Genomic DNA, 20,795 nt, shown 5'->3' with positions numbered 1-20,795 from the left:
ATAAATAATAAAGTTATAAAACTAATTTGTACATAAAATTTGCTCTTCACTTGTCTCACATCTCGCGATGGTCGATGAAATCTGCGAGACTAAACGGCGTATAAATCCGCTACTTGAGTTTTCAAGTGCGTCATTTCAGATATCATGGCGTCTTCGCTTGCGAAGAAATGCGCGTCACCGGCAATTCTCAAAACACTTTCAGCTCCTCAATTGAGGATGCAATGTGGGTATCACAAAAAGGTAAGCTAGAATGACTCGTGCAATTTGCTAGTAAAGGTTTTTGCTTTGACCCTGTTTACTTGAGGTGGTTTCCTGCATGTTTTGCCATCTCGTGATACATAATGACATTGCACTGTACTAATACCACTAACATGTGACATAGCATTTTTTTAGTTCTCATTCATATTTAATTCTCATTCATATTTAATTAAATCGTTTGAGATCACATTTAGGACAAGCTTAAGAATTAAGAATTAAATAAATTGTCTTTGTATGAGTCCATGTTTTATATATTAGACAACATTTTGAAATGTAAATTTTTAGTCTTTTGTATTATGGCAAGTTGGATACACATCTAACTAGGTCAAAATGAGGGCGATTGGAGCCCAGCATAGTCGTTCATTTGTCTTATATAACAATACAATTAACTGACACATGATCCTTACTTTGTGAGCCAAATAACTCAACTGGCCCCTCCCTTCAACGTTGTTTTTATTTTAAAGGTTGTGGATCACTATGAGAACCCAAGAAATGTGGGGTCATTGGATAAAAATGGCAAGAATGTGGGCACAGGGTTGGTTGGTGCCCCTGCTTGTGGAGATGTGATGAAACTGCAGGTAATCCTCTCTTGCATAACAATAGGTTTAATGACTGCTTTACTGGTCTTCCTATGTAGTCATTTTTTTTCCGAATGGGTGCAGTATGTTCACTACTGTAGGTTTATTAACTGTCATTTTGTGTGTGACAAGCAAAAAGACAAAATAGACCTTTATTGCGCCCTTTTATGATGACGAGTTGAGTCGAGTGCTTACACAGGATGAGTCGGCATATTTTAGATTATTCTGTTTGTTTATTTGACAGGGACATTACAGAATATAATATTTGTAGCACTTGTCCCTGGTTAGTATTTTACTGTGGACCCCAAAATATAATAACCTACAAACAGTATTGTATTTTTTCATATAAACTCTTTATCTAAAAAAAATTGAACAATCATTTGATCTCTACACTGTATCGCAAATGATAAATGCAGAGTTTTTGTTTGTAGTATATTCATTTTAGCCACAATCTGTGTTTGAGTCACAGAGCTGAAGATGGAAGCTATCACCACTCTTGACGCAGTGCTCATATATTTGATGGACCGAAGTGTATGTTTGTTTTTTCCACCTAGATCAAGGTGGATGAGGCTGGGAAGATTGTAGATGCCAAGTTTAAGACCTTTGGCTGTGGCTCTGCTATTGCTTCAAGTTCCTTAGCCACAGAGTGGGTGAAAGGCAAATCTGTAAGAAAAAATGGTCACATTTGCTGGTTCTATGGCTTTGGTGCAAATGTTTGTCCTCCTTTTTTCTTCTTTTTTTCTGCAACGTGACAAAGTTTGATTGTAACTATTCAACCTAAAAATTCTCAATGTACAGATTGATGAAGCCCTCAAGATAAAAAACACTGAGATTGCTAAGGAGCTTAGCCTTCCACCAGTCAAACTGCACTGCTCAAGTAAGTGTCTTTATAATTTGATTTATCTGTGTTTGTGTAATATTTAATTGCATTATATTTGCTGCTCCGGTTGATAAAAGTAACATTTATATGCATAATAAAAATGTAACTTATGATGTTCCTCTTCTGTAACTGACCTTGTTCTCTGTGCTTTGCAGTGCTGGCTGAGGATGCCATTAAAGCAGCTTTGGCAGACTACCTTCTGAAACAGGAAGTTGAACCGGATGAGAAGACTGCCATGGCCCTCAACTAGGAGGCGCACTTGATCCTCTAAATCAGTGGTTCTCAACTGGTGCTTCACGACCAAAAGGGTTTTCAGGTCTTTTCTGATTAGGTTGTGGGGAGCAGGGAAATGAAAAGTATTAAAATCCAGCTAACCATATAAACATGCAAAGTTAGAATAAGCCAAAAAAAGTGAAGTGAAGTGACATTCTGCCAAGTATGGTGACCCATACTCAGAATTTGTGCTCTGCATTTAACCCATCCGAAATGCACACACACAGAGCAGTGAACACACACACACACACTGTGAGCACACACCCGGAGCAGTGGGCAGCCATTTATGCTGCGGCGCCCGGGGAGCAGTTGGGGGTTCAGTGCCTTGCTCAAGGGCACCTAAGTCGTGGTATTGAAGGTGGAGAGAGAACTGTACATGCACTCCCCCCACCCACAATTCCTGCCGGCCCGGGACTCGAACTCACAACCTTTCGATTGGGAGTCCGACTCTCTAACCATTAGGCCACGACTTCCCCACAAGTCACACAAAAACAGGCTTATTGTCTTGAAAGAGAATGCATTTATTTTCTTCCACTGTGCAATGTTATTGATTTTGCATACTGTTGAGTCTGCACACTTCACGGTAATTTGTAATGAATCTCAGCGTTAGAGGTTGGAACAGCATTTAATATCCAATGTAAAATCAGGGTCTTGAAACAAAACTAGTTGAGAATCAACATGCTCTTTATCCTCCCATTTAAAAAGTTTAGACCAAAGCTCTCCAGCTCTTGCACTGTAGCCAGTCTTTTTATACGCATAATGTAAAAGTATTGACCATCGATGTTACAGTCTAAGTCATATTTGTTTAGATATGTTGATGTAATGAAAAAGAGTGTCACTGGTTTCACTTGCTAGCTGAACATGCGCACAAATTATCTTATTCTTTTATTTTAGTTTGAAAGAATGAAGATGTGATTATGATGGTGATTTATGCTGCTGGGCTTTCATTTGATGGCCTTTCAAACGTCAATACCTTCAATAAAGCATGTGTAAACCTCAGTCATGTGGGAACTGGAATTAATATTGCATACCAGTGGAATCTATAAACATGATGCTACTTTACAGTGATGAACTGATTTTGCATTGTACCTGGTTTCAGCATGGCTAGTATATGGTTTTCATTTGAAAATGTGATTATACATCTCAATTGGAGGTTTGTTTCAGTAACTGTGATGTTATAGGTGACATACCAACTGATCTTAAGCAAACTATAAGTGGAGTTAACACAATGGCCAGCTTCTTTTTTTTTTGTTTTTTAGAAATTCTAGATGGCAGATTGTCTTGAACACAAATAATGAAGTATAAAATGTGGTCAAATCTTGTAGTAAGTTTATTAAGAATATTGTGTTCTTCATAAAGTATGTGTTGCAACTAACTGATCTTAGTCTAAACCTTTTGAAAGGTGGCATGGGACTTGTGGATGAATACCTCTCGACCTTGAAAGGAAACACTTTGAGCCAGAATGTGTAAACAATAAGCTGACTCGCAGCAAAGCTTTTCTACACTCTCCTTAATTGGAGTAGTAAGTGTGTCTGTTTTATTTTGTGGATGCGTGTGTTTATAGTGCACGCAATCTACTTCCCCGACCCTAACCTTTCCATTCTTTATGGATGTCATCGCTAATAATAGAGAGTAAAGCAAACAAGAATAAAGATCATTCCTGATTTGGGGTTAAAGAGTCATGTCAAATGAAAAGAAATTCATGACAACCATCATTTAAAAAGCAGTTTTTATGTCTTGCCCCAGTAGGCGTCCGTTCATATCATTTACTCTTAAGTAACAGATTATTACATATATATTTGGAAATTTGAAGAGTTACAAACAATATTAAAGCCATGTCTTTTACATGAACAATCTCAATAAACTTCATACAATTTTTTTTTTTTTTTACAACACGTGCAAGAAATACACTTTGGTCTGTATTTGCATCTAAGTTTTTCCTTTAAGGCTTTAAAAATGTCCAAGCTAAAATGCGGTTTTCTCTTCACTGATAAATGGTGAGCCTGAAGTAGCAACATCCTGTTTGTTCATGTCCTCTTGGATCTCAGATTTCTCTGGCCCAGATGAATGTTTGCTCTCTTCAGGGGGCCCGGAGTCCAAGGGGTCAGTCTTTTCCATGTCACAAGTGGTGATACTGTCCTGGGACCTGCTGGGGCAGCTCTTTTCCAGAGTATCCTCAACAGCAGACTGATTAGTGGTCTTGTCCTCTAGTGAGCCACAGCTCTCCTCTTGACTCTTATCGCACTGGGCGGTTCCCTCATCTTTGGCATGTTTTTGGTCTTCCGCCACTTCATTCTTCTCCCTCCATGGGGTCTTGATTGGCGTTCGGAGGTTCTTGGTGGCCAGCATGATGTCCTCTTGGAGCTTCCTGGCTGAATTCACTGGCTCCTCACTGGAGCTGGAGCTGGTGTTGGCTTTCTCTGGGACTTCGCTGAAGAAGCGTGCTCCTCCGGTCTTGTCTTGCTCGTCCACGTACATCTTGGGAGGGAAAGCGCAAGGATAGTAGGTGCTAACTTTACGTCGGTGACTCAAGATGGCAGCTGAGCAGAGGATGGTGATGATAAGAAAAAGTAATGTGGTAATGACGATTATGGGAAGGTGGTTCTCTTGTAAGAATTCCACCAGCTGATCCAAGAATGATTTGCTATGTTTTTCTCCATCTATGGAGGTGGACTTCACTGATTCATTGAAGAAGGAAATGGTGGGTATGGGGGTCAGGTCTGTGCTCCCAGAGTCCAATTGTCCACTGCCCTCCAAAGAGTCATTCAAAATGACTGGGGTGGCATAAGTGGGGAGCCTGGTTAGCAGAATAATGGAGAGGCCGATGAGGTGGTGGAGAGCTGAGTGGTCCATCCTGTGACTGAAAACCTGAGGGGGTTGAAAAGTAGTGCTATCAAACCATCCAAAATAAGTTTTCATTTACATAATATATGTGTATAATGTGTATATTTAAATACAAACGCATGCATGTATATATTTAAGAAAAATATGTAATGTTTATATATTTATATATAATATAATATATAAGAATATAAATATATAAATTCATATGCAAGCAAATATTTTCAAAATATATACTGTATGTGTGTGTATTTATATATCCATAATAAATATACACAGAACAAATACATATCGAGGGGTTAGAACCCGAAGGTCGTAAGTGACATTTCACTAACTTGGATGACAGGATACTTATTGAATACTATTTTAACATTTATTCAGAAAAAAAATAATACACTTTTTTTTTTTAAGTCACCTTTTTGGCACAAATGTTCTATTTAATTTGTGTATAAAAACATGGGTGCATCTGCTGACAATATGAAAAAAAACATTACATTAGTGAGTTAATAAAATAAGAATCCATTGTGATAAAATTAAATCACATAAAAAGCCCTTACATCAGAATTATGTCAGTAAGTAGACACACAAAAAAAGTAAATAAAACGTTAATAGATTTGAACTAGTATGAATGTGTGTCGTAAAGATGGAATTGTACATGAAGTAGTAGCTTACTCTGACTGGCTGACCTGTAAAGCTTGGTAGAAGTCCACATAAGATTGGAGGACAAGTAAGTGATTCTTGGTGGACATCTGTATAACGTTTTACTCACTGCATTTCTTGCATTATTTCCTCTGTCATCTCCTTTGTCTATGTCTGTCTGTAACCTTCTCTCTTGTGGCTAAGCAGTAACTGAGTATGATAACACCCATAGTAAAAAAAAAAGTAATATATTTAAAATACATTTATTTCCATACTAAGTATAATTCAAATCTACATTTACTGACATATTGCTCAAGACTTACTGATACAAAAATGATAATTACATTTTATTTGGACTACTACTTGTGCACATTTCTCAATATTAAACTTAAAATGTGTTTGAATGTCACTATTAATGAGCACTGAATGATCTTAGAATAATATTGGTCTTTAAATGCATTATATTCAAAGTGTACCTGAAGTATACTAGCAATAGGTCCACTTCACACAATCAAATATACTTCAGTATACCTTTAGTTGAACTTCAGCAAAACTTTCTTACAATTAATGTGCATTAAGCTTAAAATTGAAAATTGTTCCAATTTAGCAGACTTTAAGTGTACCAGTTAAGTATACTAAAAGTACAATTGCAAGGTGTTTGAATTACTTTACTTTACATGTTTTTAACCAGTTTTTAACAGTTTAAGCTAGCTGGGAATTTTCTCAGAATTTTGGCTAATGTTCTGGCAAGGTTCTTGAAGTTATGTTCTTAACACTAATAGAATGATTGTTCAAAGTTATCTGGAATAAAATAATAACATTAAGAATATTTTGAGTTTGTATAATCAATAAAAAAAAAAAAAAATATATATATATATATATATATATATATATATATAAACATTTCAAAATTAGTGTTTTGAACATTCAGAGAACATTTAGAAATAGCATACATTTTTATAACTTGTTCTTGGAATGTATTTTTGTTAGCTGAAATGTTATTGACTTGGACCCAGCAACTTAAACTTAGACTTTGCTATGTTCTTACTTCATGACACTCATTGCAGTTGTCTTATGTCTTTCCATGGTGCAATTAAAAATCAAAGCACCACATGGAAACCTCATTGGATTCTGAACCAGATGCATTATGTTCTGAGCAACTGCCGCTGAACATGTGCACTCATTCTTTGAGGTTTCATGAGCATTAAAGTTTCAGTTTCTGTAGCATCAAAACAAGCTGAATATAAACATACTCAACTCAACAAGTTCCAGTTTTTGTATAGATAATTCTTACATTTAACATAAAATTACTTTTGATAAAGGAAAAAAATGGAAAAACTTTACAATGAGGTTCAGTTCATTACCATTAGTACATTTTCCTATAATGAACTAACAATAAACAAAAAATGTTATTGTACTAGTTAATTGCTTATTTATGTTTATTAATGATTTATACTGGTTATCAAAATGTGTTAATGCATATAACATAAAATGTCGTATAAGTAAATGTAGAAATTAATATAAAATATTTCATGTTAAATTGTTTTAGATAAATGTATAAAACGTTATATAAACAGACAAACAAACTGAATATTACTGTAAAGTGTAACAAAAGTGTAAAATATAGTATAGTTTTACAAAAGACAGCTGGTGAACCAATATAAATTATGATGGTTTGTTTCTTTAAGCAAAGATATTTCATCTGGGGTCTCTCCACTCCGTGCCATCTGTGCTCAAGCTGACAACCATAATCATCACTGGGCATTTGGTGTACAATGGAAATAGTATCAAGCTCATGTGGCGCCTCACTCTCAAACACACACACACACACAAACATGCAGCATTTAGTGTTTTTAGGCTGGCTTCGAAGAATTTCCAAACATCAGAAAGTTCTGTCTTTGCACATGAACTCGCTTTTATGTAATTCTCTATTGCTAAAAAAAAAAAAAAGAAGGGTCATCTGGCCAAAATCAACCGTGAGAGTCCATTCTAGATCTATTTTTGTTCAATCTTTTTAACTGTTAGAGAACAGTTTTAAACGTAGGTAGCCACATTTGGACATGACCCTTTTAAAGCTGTGCATTCCTGTAAGGTAAGTCATCTGTCTCTCATTACATGGACAGGAACAATATTACTAAAATAGAAGACAGACAAAAAAGTGATGTCGAAACGAAAGAGTTCTTTACTTACTTTCAAGTGCAGTTGTTCTAAAACATGCCGAGTGAAGAGGATCTAACATGGAGAAGAAAGCGTCTGCTGTTTCCCCCTCTCGAGCTGGATGTCTGTTGTTACAGATAGTGCATTGAAGAACAGTTGGATTGGTGAGGGGGGAAGAAACTCCTGTTCTCCCCTCCTCCTCCTTCTCCTCCTCCAGCTTCTACTCCGTCCAGAAAGACACTCTGGGCCATTTCCAGACACACTGTTCTCGTTAAGGCTGTTTGGGGGAGAGCCCAGATTTCCCCCCTGCTTGTGCACTGGAGAACTTCAAGCCACCAGATGTAGCACAGTTTTTTTTAAACTCTAGATCCATTTCTTCAAACTAAAAACAAAAGTGCCTTTAACATTAAACAATAAATCTAAATACAGTACAGACATTGATGGTCCCTTGTAAAATACTTTGGATTTGTTTCTTTCCTTCAAACAGAAGCTATTAGTTCCCTGAGGAAGAGCTTTATGTTTCCTGTGTTCACATGGTCCACAGGGGAGAGAGAGAGGGCACACGTGCTTTGAGCCACTGCTGGAACAATGGACAGGGTGTTGAGACCTGAGATATATATGGCTGCTTAGCTACAAGTCTCAAACCCAAAATATAGCAATATAATGAACTGAAAATGTGAGACTAAAAGGTACCGTCTCAATATTCAAAAAAACATATTTTGAGGCTTGTCTGTAGGAATGTATAGCCTTTCCTCTAGGCTCCTCAGAATTAGTTTTCACCATGCCAGTCCTTTGAGGCATGTATCTTGCACATACAAAATTGTTAGAACATCTGCTTTCTAATCACCTAAGCTATTTTTGAGAGAGTTGAGGCTGAAGGATGTTTTATGTCTTTTTTCATGTCATTCTTTCTTTACTGCAGAATAATAAACCTTGCTGTGAACAGGCATAGCAAATAAATGTCTTTACATGCTTCTGAAATAACTGTAAATAAAGAGAAATGTCTTTTACTAGGGGTCTTGGGATGATGTGGGCGTAAAATACAGATTTGAGTTGGAATTGTAAAATAATTTGACCTGTGTATACTATTTTAAAGTCATTACAGTATACAAAACTAAAATAGCAAATAGTCAGTATACAAATAATATACTATTAGCATAGCAACAGGAACAATGACAACAATAACTGGCAAGTCCTCTGAGGTCATTTTCACTAAAATCATTAATAAGATATTTCAAGTCCCTGAAAGAGTGGCGTGATGATGGGGAATATTAGGAAATATCTGACCAATAAATGACATGATTAACTAATCATAATCAAGTATTCAAGCCAGCCATATAGTAACAACTTTTAATATTGGTAATCATGACCGCATTGCAAATCGTCCAACAAACCAGAAACTGACAGCAGACTTCATGAAGAATTATGAATGAAAAGGTTTATTGTAGAGGCAACCTTTTTTATTTTAGGTGAAGTTTGGAATGCATGCACAAGACTGTTTGGGACACAGATAAGTGCTCAATTTCATGGATGTTGTCCTCCAGCAGTGGTCAACTGAGGAGGTCTGTCTAAAACCAGAAACACAAATAGAGGCACCAATACATTTACAGTAAATGTACATCAGAAGAGCTCACAGGTAGCCACTGCCTCTTAAAGCCAAGTTCACTTATCAGAGCATGTGTCAGTCCAATATTCTGTAACATGAGGATAATTGGGGGCAAATTGGAGAAAAAAAAGCAATTTCCTACTATTTCTGTGGGGAAAAAACTCATGCAACTGGCAAGTGTTGAGCATCGTATGTTTCTGACTTCAGAGGGAATATTTCCTGAGGTGCAACAGTAATTTCATAATTACTATCAAGTTACAGCAGTAGGTTTTTGATTCATAAAGAATATGCATGAGGAATTCATTTTCAACGATACTTGCCAAAGTCTAATAGGTTTAGGTTTACGTTCACATTCACTCTGCAACATGAAGTTATTGCTTTTGGATATACAGTAATTGACTGTTATATTTTTGAAAAACCCTGTTGTTGGATGCTTTATAATCAATGATGATGATCTCAAAGCAGCCAATGGAGGAAATGCTTTAATACTCCAGTGATCATGATCATCACAAGGGACATTATTTGGACTGAATTTCCAATTAAATCCTGATGAATCCTTAATGTTGAATTTGAATGATTATGAACATTTCACTAAAATCACATCCTTATCATCTATGATTAGGTGCCTTTACAATCATATCCACACAGTTCCGCCTTTTCTGCTGATGTCTTGTTTTTCATTAAGCCACTATCTACAACTGGGAAAAACATATAAAAGTAGAAATAAAAGGAGAGGTGACAGATTCACCTCAAATTTGGCAACACAACAAAAAAGTACTGATGTGTATATACATTTATCACTCTGTAACATACCGGTTAATATCAGAATACTCATGGAAACAATGTTACAATAACAAAAGAAGTAAGAAAATTGTTAACAAAATGTAAAACATCAGTTAAAACCAGTGACCACTCAGTGCCACAACTTTGCTTCTGCTATGCGAATGCTTGGGGGAGACTTGACAAAAAGTAAATGTCCATCTTGGAATGTTGCTTGAAGATGTCCTTGTGAGAAACACGTCAAATTGAGATATTTTGGCAGTGACTGCCCACCCCCCTCCCCCACTGAATCTCTCTTTCTCTATACTGACGCTATGGCTCAGACCAACACCAGTGTCTTAGATTCCCACATTAGCCACTCGCTCTTCCAGTTTGGTGATTCTCCTGTCCTGCAGTGTGACCAGATCTCTAATGGACTTAACTTCTCGCAGCAGCTCTTCTAACTTCACCTCATTCTTCTGCAAAACAGTATAAAGACGTAGGAAAATGTGTTTTAGTGCCAATTAATAGTGGGAAAAATAAGAAAGAGTAAATTAAGCATCATCCTTACTCTGGTTAGCTGAGGAGAGGCAGGTTTCTGGGGAGTTGCTGTCTCTTCCACCTTCTTGGGTGCCTTGTTATCCAGCACATTTTTCTTGACTACTTTGAGGTCGCGGTTCTTGCCCGGAACATAACCGTGTTTGAGGGAGATCAGGATCGGTTCACCATTCTTGCCTTCAAACCACTCCTCAGCCTCTAGCGCCGGGTCTGGACCTGCTGTGTCCGGATAGAGGTCGTCCTGAAAGAGGTCCGACTGCCAAAAACCGAAGAGACAGGAAATACCGTAATAAGTATTTTGGATTCATGCTGTTTGTTTTCTCTGAAAACATCTACTGCTTTAATGTTGAGTGAAACCAAATGCCTTCCCTTTTTTTCTTCATCAATTAATGACAATTCATTTGCACTTTGAACTTTGCTTGTAAAGCTAAACACAAAACAAATAAAAACGTATCAACTGAACATTACTATTAACAATCATTGTTTTAATGTACAGTGAAATACAGTGAAAAGTACCTTTCTAGGAACGGTCATGATAATTGGCTCACACTTTCTCTCATGAAGTTTATAAAACCTGTGAGAAACAACAGACATGTTATTGGTGTTATGGTAATAAGCAAAATCTTAATCTAAAAAACGTTTACAAAGTTTTTACTTTTTCAATTTACGTTTTAAAAGATTTATTTTTCAAATAATTGCTGTTCATTGAACTTCATAGTCATCAAAGGATCCCCCAAAAAATGATGATGATAATAATAATAATAAGCAGCACAACAGTTTTTTATACATTTATATGTAAATGTATGCACAAAATCAGCCTATTAGAATGCTTTCTAAAGGATCATGTGACACTTAAGACTGGAATAATTATGCTGAAAATTCAGCTTTGGCATCACATGAATATAATATAAATAAAATGGAAAACAATTTTATATATATATATATATATATATATATATATATATATATATATATATATATATATATATATATATATATATATATATATATATATATATATATAATACAAATATTATAGATATATCAATTTCCAGCAAAGATTAAACAAAGAAAGTACACACTTATGACAAAATAAATCAGAAAATTAATGATCTGTGCAGAGATCATTAGTAGTCAAATAATGTTTCATTGACCTTTAGGAGGCACAGCATGAAACCAAATCTACATTGCCATCACGTTAGATTTTATAGTCAATGACAGACTAATGACTCCCCCTACTGGAGAAATAAAATCAACATTTCTGAGAGCCATAATCAGAACGATGCTAGCCTGAAGTCAGTGAAGTAAGCCCTTCAAATACTTCAGATAATCTGAATGAATCTAAGGCCACAAACACTTGCAGAAAATTATTTTCTCATTTCAAAAATAACACTTAAAAGAAATACCTGTGCAAATCTTGCATACCTGGCTATCTCACATTTGTTGACATCTAGGCCTCTTTTAGGCATGTAGCCCATGCCTCTTTGGGGCTCCTTGCTGGAAAACGTGTTGAGGTAGTGCACATACGGTGCCTCGTCTGTGATCTCGAAATAACGGATACTGCTGTCACCCTTAAACCAAAAACAAGATTACAGTTGTATTCAAATATACATACTATATATAGAATGACATCACACTATTGAGGCAAAGCCAGTGGTTCTCAATTTCTAGGGGGCCCCCTAATTATTCAAATTTCGTTACATAAACATAACCTTCATTAAAATGCTAAAAAAAACAAAAAGGAAGATGTACAGCATTAATTATTAATATAATATTGCTGAACTCTAATAAAAACGTGCTCACCTTTCCACACAGGTAGACCACATTAGTGTCAGGGTCATAGAACGGAAGCAACACTCCATTGCTGGTGTCCATTTCATGCACTGATATCGGATCCTCCATGTTTTTCTTAAAGAGAGGAACATCATAATATTTAATGAAAGTGCGTAAAAAAACCCAAAAAACATTGTTTTTCAAAAGCATGAAAATGTATTTATTTTGCCTTACTGGATTCCATAAGGCTAGCTGCCGCTCACTCATACGACTGAAACCGGTGGTGAAGATGTTTCCGTCAGCCAAAAAGATGGCTCTCATGGGCCGTGCCCCCTCATGGGCCTTATCCTTCTCCTGTGATCATCAATGCCAGTGAGACACAAAGAACTGTGGATATAAAAAGTCTTCAATGTAATTCCGAGATGTTTGCACTTACCGCAATGATCTTTCCCTTGCGTGGATCGATAACTCGCACTTTCTTATCCTTGCATGCCGTGCAAATGAGGCTCCCGTTACGACTCCAGCAGACGCTGAAGATCACATCAGGATGCATGTCCTCCAGGTTGATCAGAGCTTCTCCTGTGGCCACGTTCCAAATGATAACGAGATTATCGCATCCTGACAGAGGACGAAAGATAAAATTGGTTTTTGATCATTCAGTCACGCAACATAACATGTTTATGATGTTTAAGATGATAAAAGTTAGGGTTTTAATGTAGTGCATTTGCTTTTAAAAATCTCTTACCTGCACTTAGCAGAACATTGCGGGCTGTTGGATGCCACGTCACGATGCCCACCCTCTTAGAGTGACCCTCTAAAACCACGACTGGCTCAGAAAGAGGTACGGCGAGGCCGTTCTCAGGGATCTGCCACACCTGTGCAAAAAAATGCTAATGTTTTTATAATAATCAATCAAAGCAGAATCTTTATTAGAGGATGTAGCCGAACGTACCATTACTGTACAATCTTCAGAGCCGCTGGCGATGACGTGATCATTGTGTGGGCACCAGTCGATGTCCAGCACAGGGCCCGTGTGCCCACAAACAGTGGGGTAGGCCTTGTCAATACGACCCGCCTGCAAACAGGAAACAGACAGCATGGATTTATGTCTCATCTTGAATAATTCTGACCAGCTACGCTTATTCAAATTAATAACTGCATAAATGCTGAGTGAGCAGTTATCCCTTACCTTTTGCAGAGGCAGAACAAGGAAAGCTCCACCCCCACTAGCCTCCACAATAATAGCAACAAATTTGGGATTTACTGCACAAAAGGCACTGTCCCAGGTAACCCGCGAAACCCTAATATCATCATAGCACTGGTCATTCTTCACCGCCTGACCAAACACATGACGGAATTTACTCTGTCGTACCACTCGTCTGATCATTTCTGAAAACACAAGAGAAGCAAAATGTTGTGGTCTTGCTTGTTGTAATGATTTTGCACTTTATTTATTTAATATTTAAATACCCAACAGTTATATTTTGCAGTATAATACATTCTTAATGACAGATGTTCAATGTTTTTCTTTTGCTTTCAGACTTAATATTGACAGTGTATCATATTAGGGTAAGATGAGCGGTCAGCTAGAGAGCACTGGGAATCGGTTTTCCATTTCACCGTGTATACATTTCTCCATAAAAGACAAGGGGTGGGTTTGAATGCAGTTTTGTGCATGAATTACATTGAGCCACTGTGTAGAAACATGAAACTTCATATGAGAAAACCATTCTCTAATGACTGAATATTTAAATTACTAAATAAGTAATAAGTAATTCATTACAGTAATAAGTAATTAATGTGATCTATATTTGAAATCCTTTATTTGATTAAAAAACAATTTCGTTTTATTACTTCATACTATAAAAAGTATTTTTGTTGAAGCACATACTGTATGTGACCCTGGACCACAAAACATAAGTCATAAGCGTCAATCTTTTGAAATTGAGATTTATACAGCATCTGAAAACTGAATAAAAAAAAAATTAAAAAAAAATCCAAATTAAGTTCTTAGCAATGCATATTACTAATCAAAAATTAAGTTTGGATATATTTATAGTAGAAATTTAAAATAAATATCTTAATGGAACCTGATCTTTACTTAATATCCTAATGATTTTTGACATAAAAGAAAAATCAATAATTTTGACCCATACAATGTATTGTTGGCTAATATACCTGTGCTACTTATGACTGGTTTTGTGGTCCAGGGTCACATATTTTAGCACAAATTTCATGTATCACATGTAGCCTTTAAAAGTAAACATTCTCTTTCTTGAACAGATTTACATTGGTTGAGATGTTGGACTAGGGCCCTGATTCATGGCGGTGTCTTCATAAATAACAGCTACCACCATTAATAACACTAACATTAATAATAAACAAAAACGATTCCAAACAGCTGTGTTTGTGAGAATAAAACGTAGTCAGCACAATACAATCATGGATGTGCTTTTGGAAATAGGTCAGATGTATGGCGGTGTGTGTGTGTAGTGTGTTTGCTTTCTAATGGCCGAGCTGCGTTATTGATGATGATGATGATCTTCATCATCCCGGCGAAGAAAACCCCTAATATCACTAATAATCTACTAAAAGATGAATTAAGATATAGAGTAAAGATGAAAAAAACGATATTGGCACATAGTGCAAAAGTGAGAATGAAAATCCATGACATGATAGATGGGCAGGCTTCTGCTGTGTGAGAAAACGAGCTAACCGCTAACCGAACAAATGAATGAAAACAGCAGAAAAAGCATCAGTTAGGCAGTTTGTTTTGAGCCGTGCGTGTTTTTCTTTGCATGCGCTAGCGAAATGCAACGTGCCGCTTTGAAGTGGAGGTGTGCTATCTACCCGGCACAGGTCGTGATGGTCAACTTTCAATTAACATCTCACTGTATTTCTGCTTATCTCGCCGTATGCATGAAAATCAAAGGCTAGATTCCGTCTCACATGCCGCTAAAAGAGCCCTTAACACCTGCAAGTCCACATGCACCAGCGCAAGTTGTTTTTTTTTTCGGTTATGTCCTGTTTCCAGAGCTTGTTTTAAATCAGTGATGCTGGCTAAAATCGAGCTAGCATTCCAGTAGAGGCTATTGCACCACTGACCTGTCTTGCATCAATATGACCAAACGCAAAACGCTTACCTTTATCAGTACCACTTCTCTCACAGCGTCAAATTTAATGCATTAATTTATTTTCTCACAGATTCAGTTGTGCTGGTGACTGTCTCAGTGAATTGCGGCTAGCCACAATAGCTTCCCTCCTCTCCTTTATTCTGAATGAACGGGAGAAAACGCCCTTGTTCTCCTCTCCTCTCCTCTCCCTTCCCCTCCTCCTCATGTCCTCCTACATGGACATCAGTTGTGTGTGTGTGTGAATAAGGAGTAATGGTACAAATTGTACCGTACTGTCTGACAGGTCACTGTGGTTTAACTGGTAAGGTCATTTTATAAATGGAAAGAAAGACCCCTGAGCATCTCTCCATTGCAAACACTACCTTGATACCAAGCAGCTTTTCCATCTTTTGCATATAAACAAGTTTTGCTTTGCCTTCATGGAGCTGATAATTTTACAGGACTCTGGGAGAGTAAAAAGGATGAAGTCATGGTCATGTTGGATTATGTTACAAAGTGCAATGTGCTCTTAAATCAATTATGGAGTCTTTATTTTTGTATTTTAGTGTGGTGTAGGGACTTTCAAACTTTGTGATATCAACGACCCAGGTATTATGATCTGAGGCACCTCCTTTGTAAAATATAAGGACAGCTATAGGCTTGTATTTTATAGTGGTTTTCACTTTAAATATGCTAGCTATCCAAACTAGCATCGGTGAATAAAAGTAAGCAAGTTAAAAGTAACAGTGTCAAAGTGAATGTCCACTTAAAGATAGATGAAAATATTAACATTTATATTTCATAAAACAGTGTTGTTTTTAACATTTTGTTTAAATAATATGGCTGCCAATATCATAAAATAATTATGACTAATCTTATGATTTCTTACCCATATTTACAAAAGATAATCAAACTATGAGGTCAATTATTGCGGTAAGCATGTTTAAGTAATGTCATAACACTATTATTAACTCCATTAGTGTTCTGATATTAAGTAAAACCTTAATATATATTAATATATTTTTGATTTGTACATACTGAACCCCACTGTGTCTCATTCTTCAAAATTCTTTAATTGTATATTGTATGAAATCAGCTTGAAAACCCGTCTTACCGTTCTTTGGCGAGGATCTTCTTTCCATTTTATGGGAAGATGTTTGTACATCAAAGGCTGTCTTCATCTGTGATACTTTTAGACTCTGGCTTCCCATAGTCACATCTGGCCTGGCTTTCTTTATGTTTGTCTTGCTGTGGTGTATCACTTTCTCCTGGATTTTGTTGCTGTCTCTGATGAGTTCAGAGACAGGCCTGTATCTGGACAGTTGGTTTTCTTCTGAAGCAGAAGAATCACTGCTTGGAATTCGACAGGCGGTGTAAGGATATCTAGTTGGTACTGAGGTGGGTTTAGAGTCTTCTTCATCCTCCATGTCCATCATATAGCATTCCGAGTCATGTCTACTACCATATTTCAAAGGCTGTTCCACATTTTCTTTGCTTGCTTGGTTCTTCTCAGTGTCTGTTTTAGCAAATGGATTTTGTGGCTTCTTCGGCACAGGTGGTGGTGGGCCCTTCATTTTTGCTCTTTTTTTTAACAACCGTCTCATCTGGGACATATCCATTTCTTTTAGCTCTTTATTGTCGACAATTTCTATCAAGTTATCACAGTCAGTTGCAACAGTTTCATCATACGGGACTAAACAATATCTTGAAATATCAGCAGCCTCAGGCTCTAAGGACATACACATGTAAAATGGGGACTCGATATAATAAGGTGACATATCAAGACATGATGCATGCATTTTAATATCCTCAACGGACTGCAGTGCTTCCTGCCTTCTGCCCATTTTAATATTTCTGAGCAGTAGGTCTGAATATTTGCTTGGCTCCTCTGTGGAATGAGAAGCAGATTCCTGGCCAACGGCTTTCTTAAAGGGATTCTTTGGTTTCTTTGGAACAGGTGGTGGTGCTCCTTTGATTTTGGGCTTTTTCTCTCTCAGAGCATCTGTGGGTAGGATGTCAGGGATCATGCTCTGTTTTTCAGCATGAGGAACGTACAAATGAGAGATGTCAGATGACTTCTTCGCCTCCTGATCAGGAAACGTATGAATCTGAAGTGGTGACGTGATCACAGCTGTGAAATAGAGAGACTCTTTTTCCTGTTGCAAAGAAGCTGTCTGTGCGACTCCTTTGGCATCACCTGCATCAAAATCTGAGTGAGAAAAGGAATGGAAATGATTTAGGATCATTTGATCTAAAGATTTAGCACTGGAAGAATTCTCTTTGGCCTCTGGTTTTGTGTTCATGTCATCCAGCTTGTAGATCTGTGGATTACAGACTCTTTTGCCCTGAATTTGACCATTTCCCCCTGCTAATTCAAGTAAAGAAGAATTATGCCTTCCATTAAGATGACCATCACATTCTTCCCTGCTTTTTGTGGATCTCGACCGAATAGCTTTTTGATAAACAGATTCAGTGTGTCTTTTCACACATGGTGCTTCTGCTCCCCACATTCCCTTTTTGGCTGGGTGAGGCGCATTGCTAACAGGGACGTTTTTAGCACTGGATTCAGTTAAACTCTCAGATGACATGACTGTTGAGTGTTTTTCCATGACAGTGAATGCCCCTTTGTCATCATTTTGCTTCTCACTGTGAAACAAAGTACTGCTTTGGCTTAAATCTGGACAAAATGTGCTTAATACCTTTTGTTCAAAGTCCTCCTCAATCCTTAATGGGACTAGAGCTGTGTCTGGATATGTGGGTTCAGTAACAGTGTCACAGTCCAAAGAGTCAGATGTTGTCACTCTAGATTTTATTAAACAAGGTTTATCAAAGCGAGTATGCAAGATTTTGCCCTTACCTTCAGTTTCACCCCATTCGTTCTCTTCTTTTCCCAGCAATTGTGTATGGAAAGTTGGGTTTCTTTGGTTGTTTCTGAAGTTTGTTACCTTGGGTGTCTGTGAGGCTTCATTGGGTTCTTGTAAAACACTTCTTCTTGACAAACCTCTACTGATATTTTTGTCTTCCTGTAAACTATCCTGCTTATTGGCACTCTGAAGCCATGGACGACTTGAATTCGAGTGGAGCCCAGTGAATAATGGACGTGTAGTCCATAAAGAATCTGCTCTGTCCAAATACTCAAATCTGTCCTTATCAGGACTTTCTTTGTGTCGAACAGTTCCAGCACTTTCTTTGCAAACTTTGTCACAACATCTCCTAATTTTGTCACTACTTAGAGTTTGCATTGCATGTTTATCTTTGTCCTGGAATGACGGTCTTTCAAGTAAATCAACATTGTTTGCTTCCAAAGAAAATTTCCTCGTTATTTTGACATCACCACTCATTTTTGTCATCCCGTTGTGTCTGTCAGAGAGCGTCTGTGTCTCATTCTTCTCAATGCTCACTCCATCATCTACTGAGTCCACTTGACAGGAACCTTCTAACATGTTTGGAGTATCCTTGAAGTGAGTTTTGTTAGTCATTCCGTCTGTTTTGTCAGGTCGTTGCTGGTCCACAGCAGTAAATATGTCTGTGGCGGTTACGTCGCTTGTGACTGTTTTGAATTCTGGGGCACATGGACCTCCTGCCAGGCTCAGCTGAGGATTTGGTGTCCTGCCATTCTGCAAAACATCCATGTCATAACTATGTCTGATCTTTTTTTCTCCCTGGTTGAAAGAGGACTGGTTTTGTCATTAGGTTTTGTTGGTTCTTGATCAGGACAAGGCTCTAGTATGGAGGTGTCCAAGTGAACAAAATTCTGGTCTATTTCTTCTGGATTGTTGGAATGTGCTTCCTCCTCGCTTTGGTTTAAGATCTCATAGTCACTAACGGCACTGGTCAGGACGTCTACTTTTCCTAGCTCCTTGTCCTGTTTCTGTCCCATCACCCCTGTGAAGAACACATCTCCCCACCCATGAGTTTATGAACAGACCGTATATCTTTATGTATAATGAGCCACCGCCCAATCTCTCTCTCTTGTTCCTCTCACATCACTTCTAACTGGAATGTTGCATGGCCTAAAATTAAATGACTCTCAATGTGGCTACTGAGTCACAGGACCCAAATGGGAACCGGACAACTGGCAGAGTAGCTCAGTTACCAGGTGCGAAGGTCACATTAGACATGAAAGGGGAAAACCCACAGACTCCAAACATATCCGATTGACAACAGCACTCTAGATTTCTTGGCCTCTGGGGCTATGCTTCCATCCAAGCTGGAAATGTAGTTCATCATTTATTTCAGTACATTTATTTATTTATTTTTATATATATACTGTTCAAAAGTTTGGGGTCAGTAAGATCTTTAATATTTTTGAAAGAAGTCTCTAATGCTGCATTGATCAAAAAATACAGCAAAAACTGTAATATTGTGAAATATTATTACAATGAAATATGTCTGTTTTCGGTTTATATATATATAGACTATAAATATATTTTAATAATATAATCATCATATTATTGTAATAATTACTGTATATTATTACATTTATAAAAAAAATAAAAAAAATCACACCAGCAGAACGGGACCTATTTTAAGGCGTTTAGATCTTCTGATTTATTTTTAGTAACAATTAATTATTTATTAATGATATTTTAATCATTAATGACTTCTCATTTATTTAATTCCTTAGTTATTTTGACTTTGATATATTAAAAGCAAAACCTTTTTTTAGAAAGTGACCAGTTTCTGTGAAATAGACACATCTACGGCTCCGTTTCCTTGCAGTGTCATATGAACTCGGTGACCTCTAGGGTCATGGCTTTATCAGTGATCTTCTAAATCTTCCATTGCACAGTGGTTTGAAAGTAAGCAGCAAACCATAATGCTCAGCTGACTGTAGTGTCACAATGTGTCTCGTGGGAAGAATAGTCTAAAATAGCCTCCCAAATATAAACATATGATAAGTGTGAGCATGTCCTCTGTTGCTGTCTAAAGTGAAAAAGCACAATGTTTTACTTAGACATAAAAAGTCAAATAATGAGGATGAATTCATGCCTTCAAGAAGGCCTATATGAAGTCGACTAGTCATTAGCGTATTTTAAGGTACATGACACAGCTTGTGAATGTGGGTCTGTCTGTGTAAACATGAATGAAAATGGCTCTACATTATCAGTAAATGTCATCTCATTTATTATGGGATATTTTAAGGGTCTAGTGCGCTGTGTTGACACTTTACTCTGTCTGAGAATGTCAGCTGTAGAGTTAAACCCAACTGGTTGGGCTGTTGGATGAATGGCGAGCTTATATTATGCTTATGTCATTGCACAGACCCTGTGCAGTAAATCTAATAGGTTATTTTGAGGTCGATGGCCTCAGCTTGCAGCGGAGAAGGGCCATCAATAAAACCAGATTCTCTATGTTCA

The 20,795-nt window shown here is 37.2% G+C and overlaps 3 protein-coding genes across 5 annotated transcripts; 1 reads left to right on the top strand and 2 right to left on the bottom strand.

The window, feature by feature from the left end:
• Positions 1–88: 88 nt before the first annotated feature.
• Positions 89–2,125, top strand: LOC132141300 (iron-sulfur cluster assembly scaffold protein IscU-like). Its single transcript, XM_059550704.1, has 5 exons — positions 89–240; positions 723–836; positions 1,391–1,501; positions 1,635–1,713; positions 1,872–2,125. Exons 1-5 carry the CDS (start codon positions 145–147, stop codon positions 1,964–1,966), a joined length of 495 nt encoding a protein of 164 aa, XP_059406687.1. The 5' UTR covers positions 89–144; the 3' UTR covers positions 1,967–2,125.
• Positions 2,126–3,704: 1,579 nt separating this feature from the next.
• Positions 3,705–7,926, bottom strand: LOC132141291 (transmembrane protein 119-like). The gene is made up of 2 exons (XM_059550692.1): positions 7,660–7,926; positions 3,705–4,857 (listed from the first exon to the last, which is right to left on the bottom strand). Exon 2 carries the CDS (start codon positions 4,840–4,842, stop codon positions 3,955–3,957), a length of 888 nt encoding a protein of 295 aa, XP_059406675.1. The 5' UTR covers positions 4,843–4,857; positions 7,660–7,926; the 3' UTR covers positions 3,705–3,954.
• A 1,775-nt stretch (positions 7,927–9,701) lies between these two features.
• Positions 9,702–19,347, bottom strand: LOC132141273 (coronin-1C-A-like). 3 transcript variants are annotated; one of them, XM_059550637.1, is made up of 12 exons: positions 18,293–19,345; positions 16,550–17,644; positions 13,512–13,711; positions 13,275–13,397; positions 13,068–13,197; positions 12,759–12,940; positions 12,557–12,676; positions 12,353–12,457; positions 11,975–12,120; positions 11,066–11,123; positions 10,563–10,805; positions 9,702–10,470 (listed from the first exon to the last, which is right to left on the bottom strand). In XM_059550637.1, exons 1-12 carry the CDS (start codon positions 19,065–19,067, stop codon positions 10,351–10,353), a joined length of 3,297 nt encoding a protein of 1,098 aa, XP_059406620.1. In that variant the 5' UTR covers positions 19,068–19,345; the 3' UTR covers positions 9,702–10,350. The 3 variants fall into 3 exon arrangements, with proteins under 3 accessions (XP_059406620.1, XP_059406619.1, XP_059406622.1); XM_059550636.1 differs by having other exon boundaries at positions 16,550–19,347; XM_059550639.1 differs by lacking the exons at positions 16,550–17,644; positions 18,293–19,345 and adding an exon at positions 15,466–15,625.
• Between the last annotated feature and the right edge of the window lie 1,448 nt (positions 19,348–20,795).

This window comes from Carassius carassius, chromosome 5 (genome assembly GCF_963082965.1).
Source record: "Carassius carassius chromosome 5, fCarCar2.1, whole genome shotgun sequence".
Classification (NCBI taxonomy): domain Eukaryota; kingdom Metazoa; phylum Chordata; class Actinopteri; order Cypriniformes; family Cyprinidae; genus Carassius; species Carassius carassius.
The sequence above is the reverse complement of the archived record's forward strand: the minus strand, read 5'-3'. Positions and strand labels throughout refer to the sequence as shown.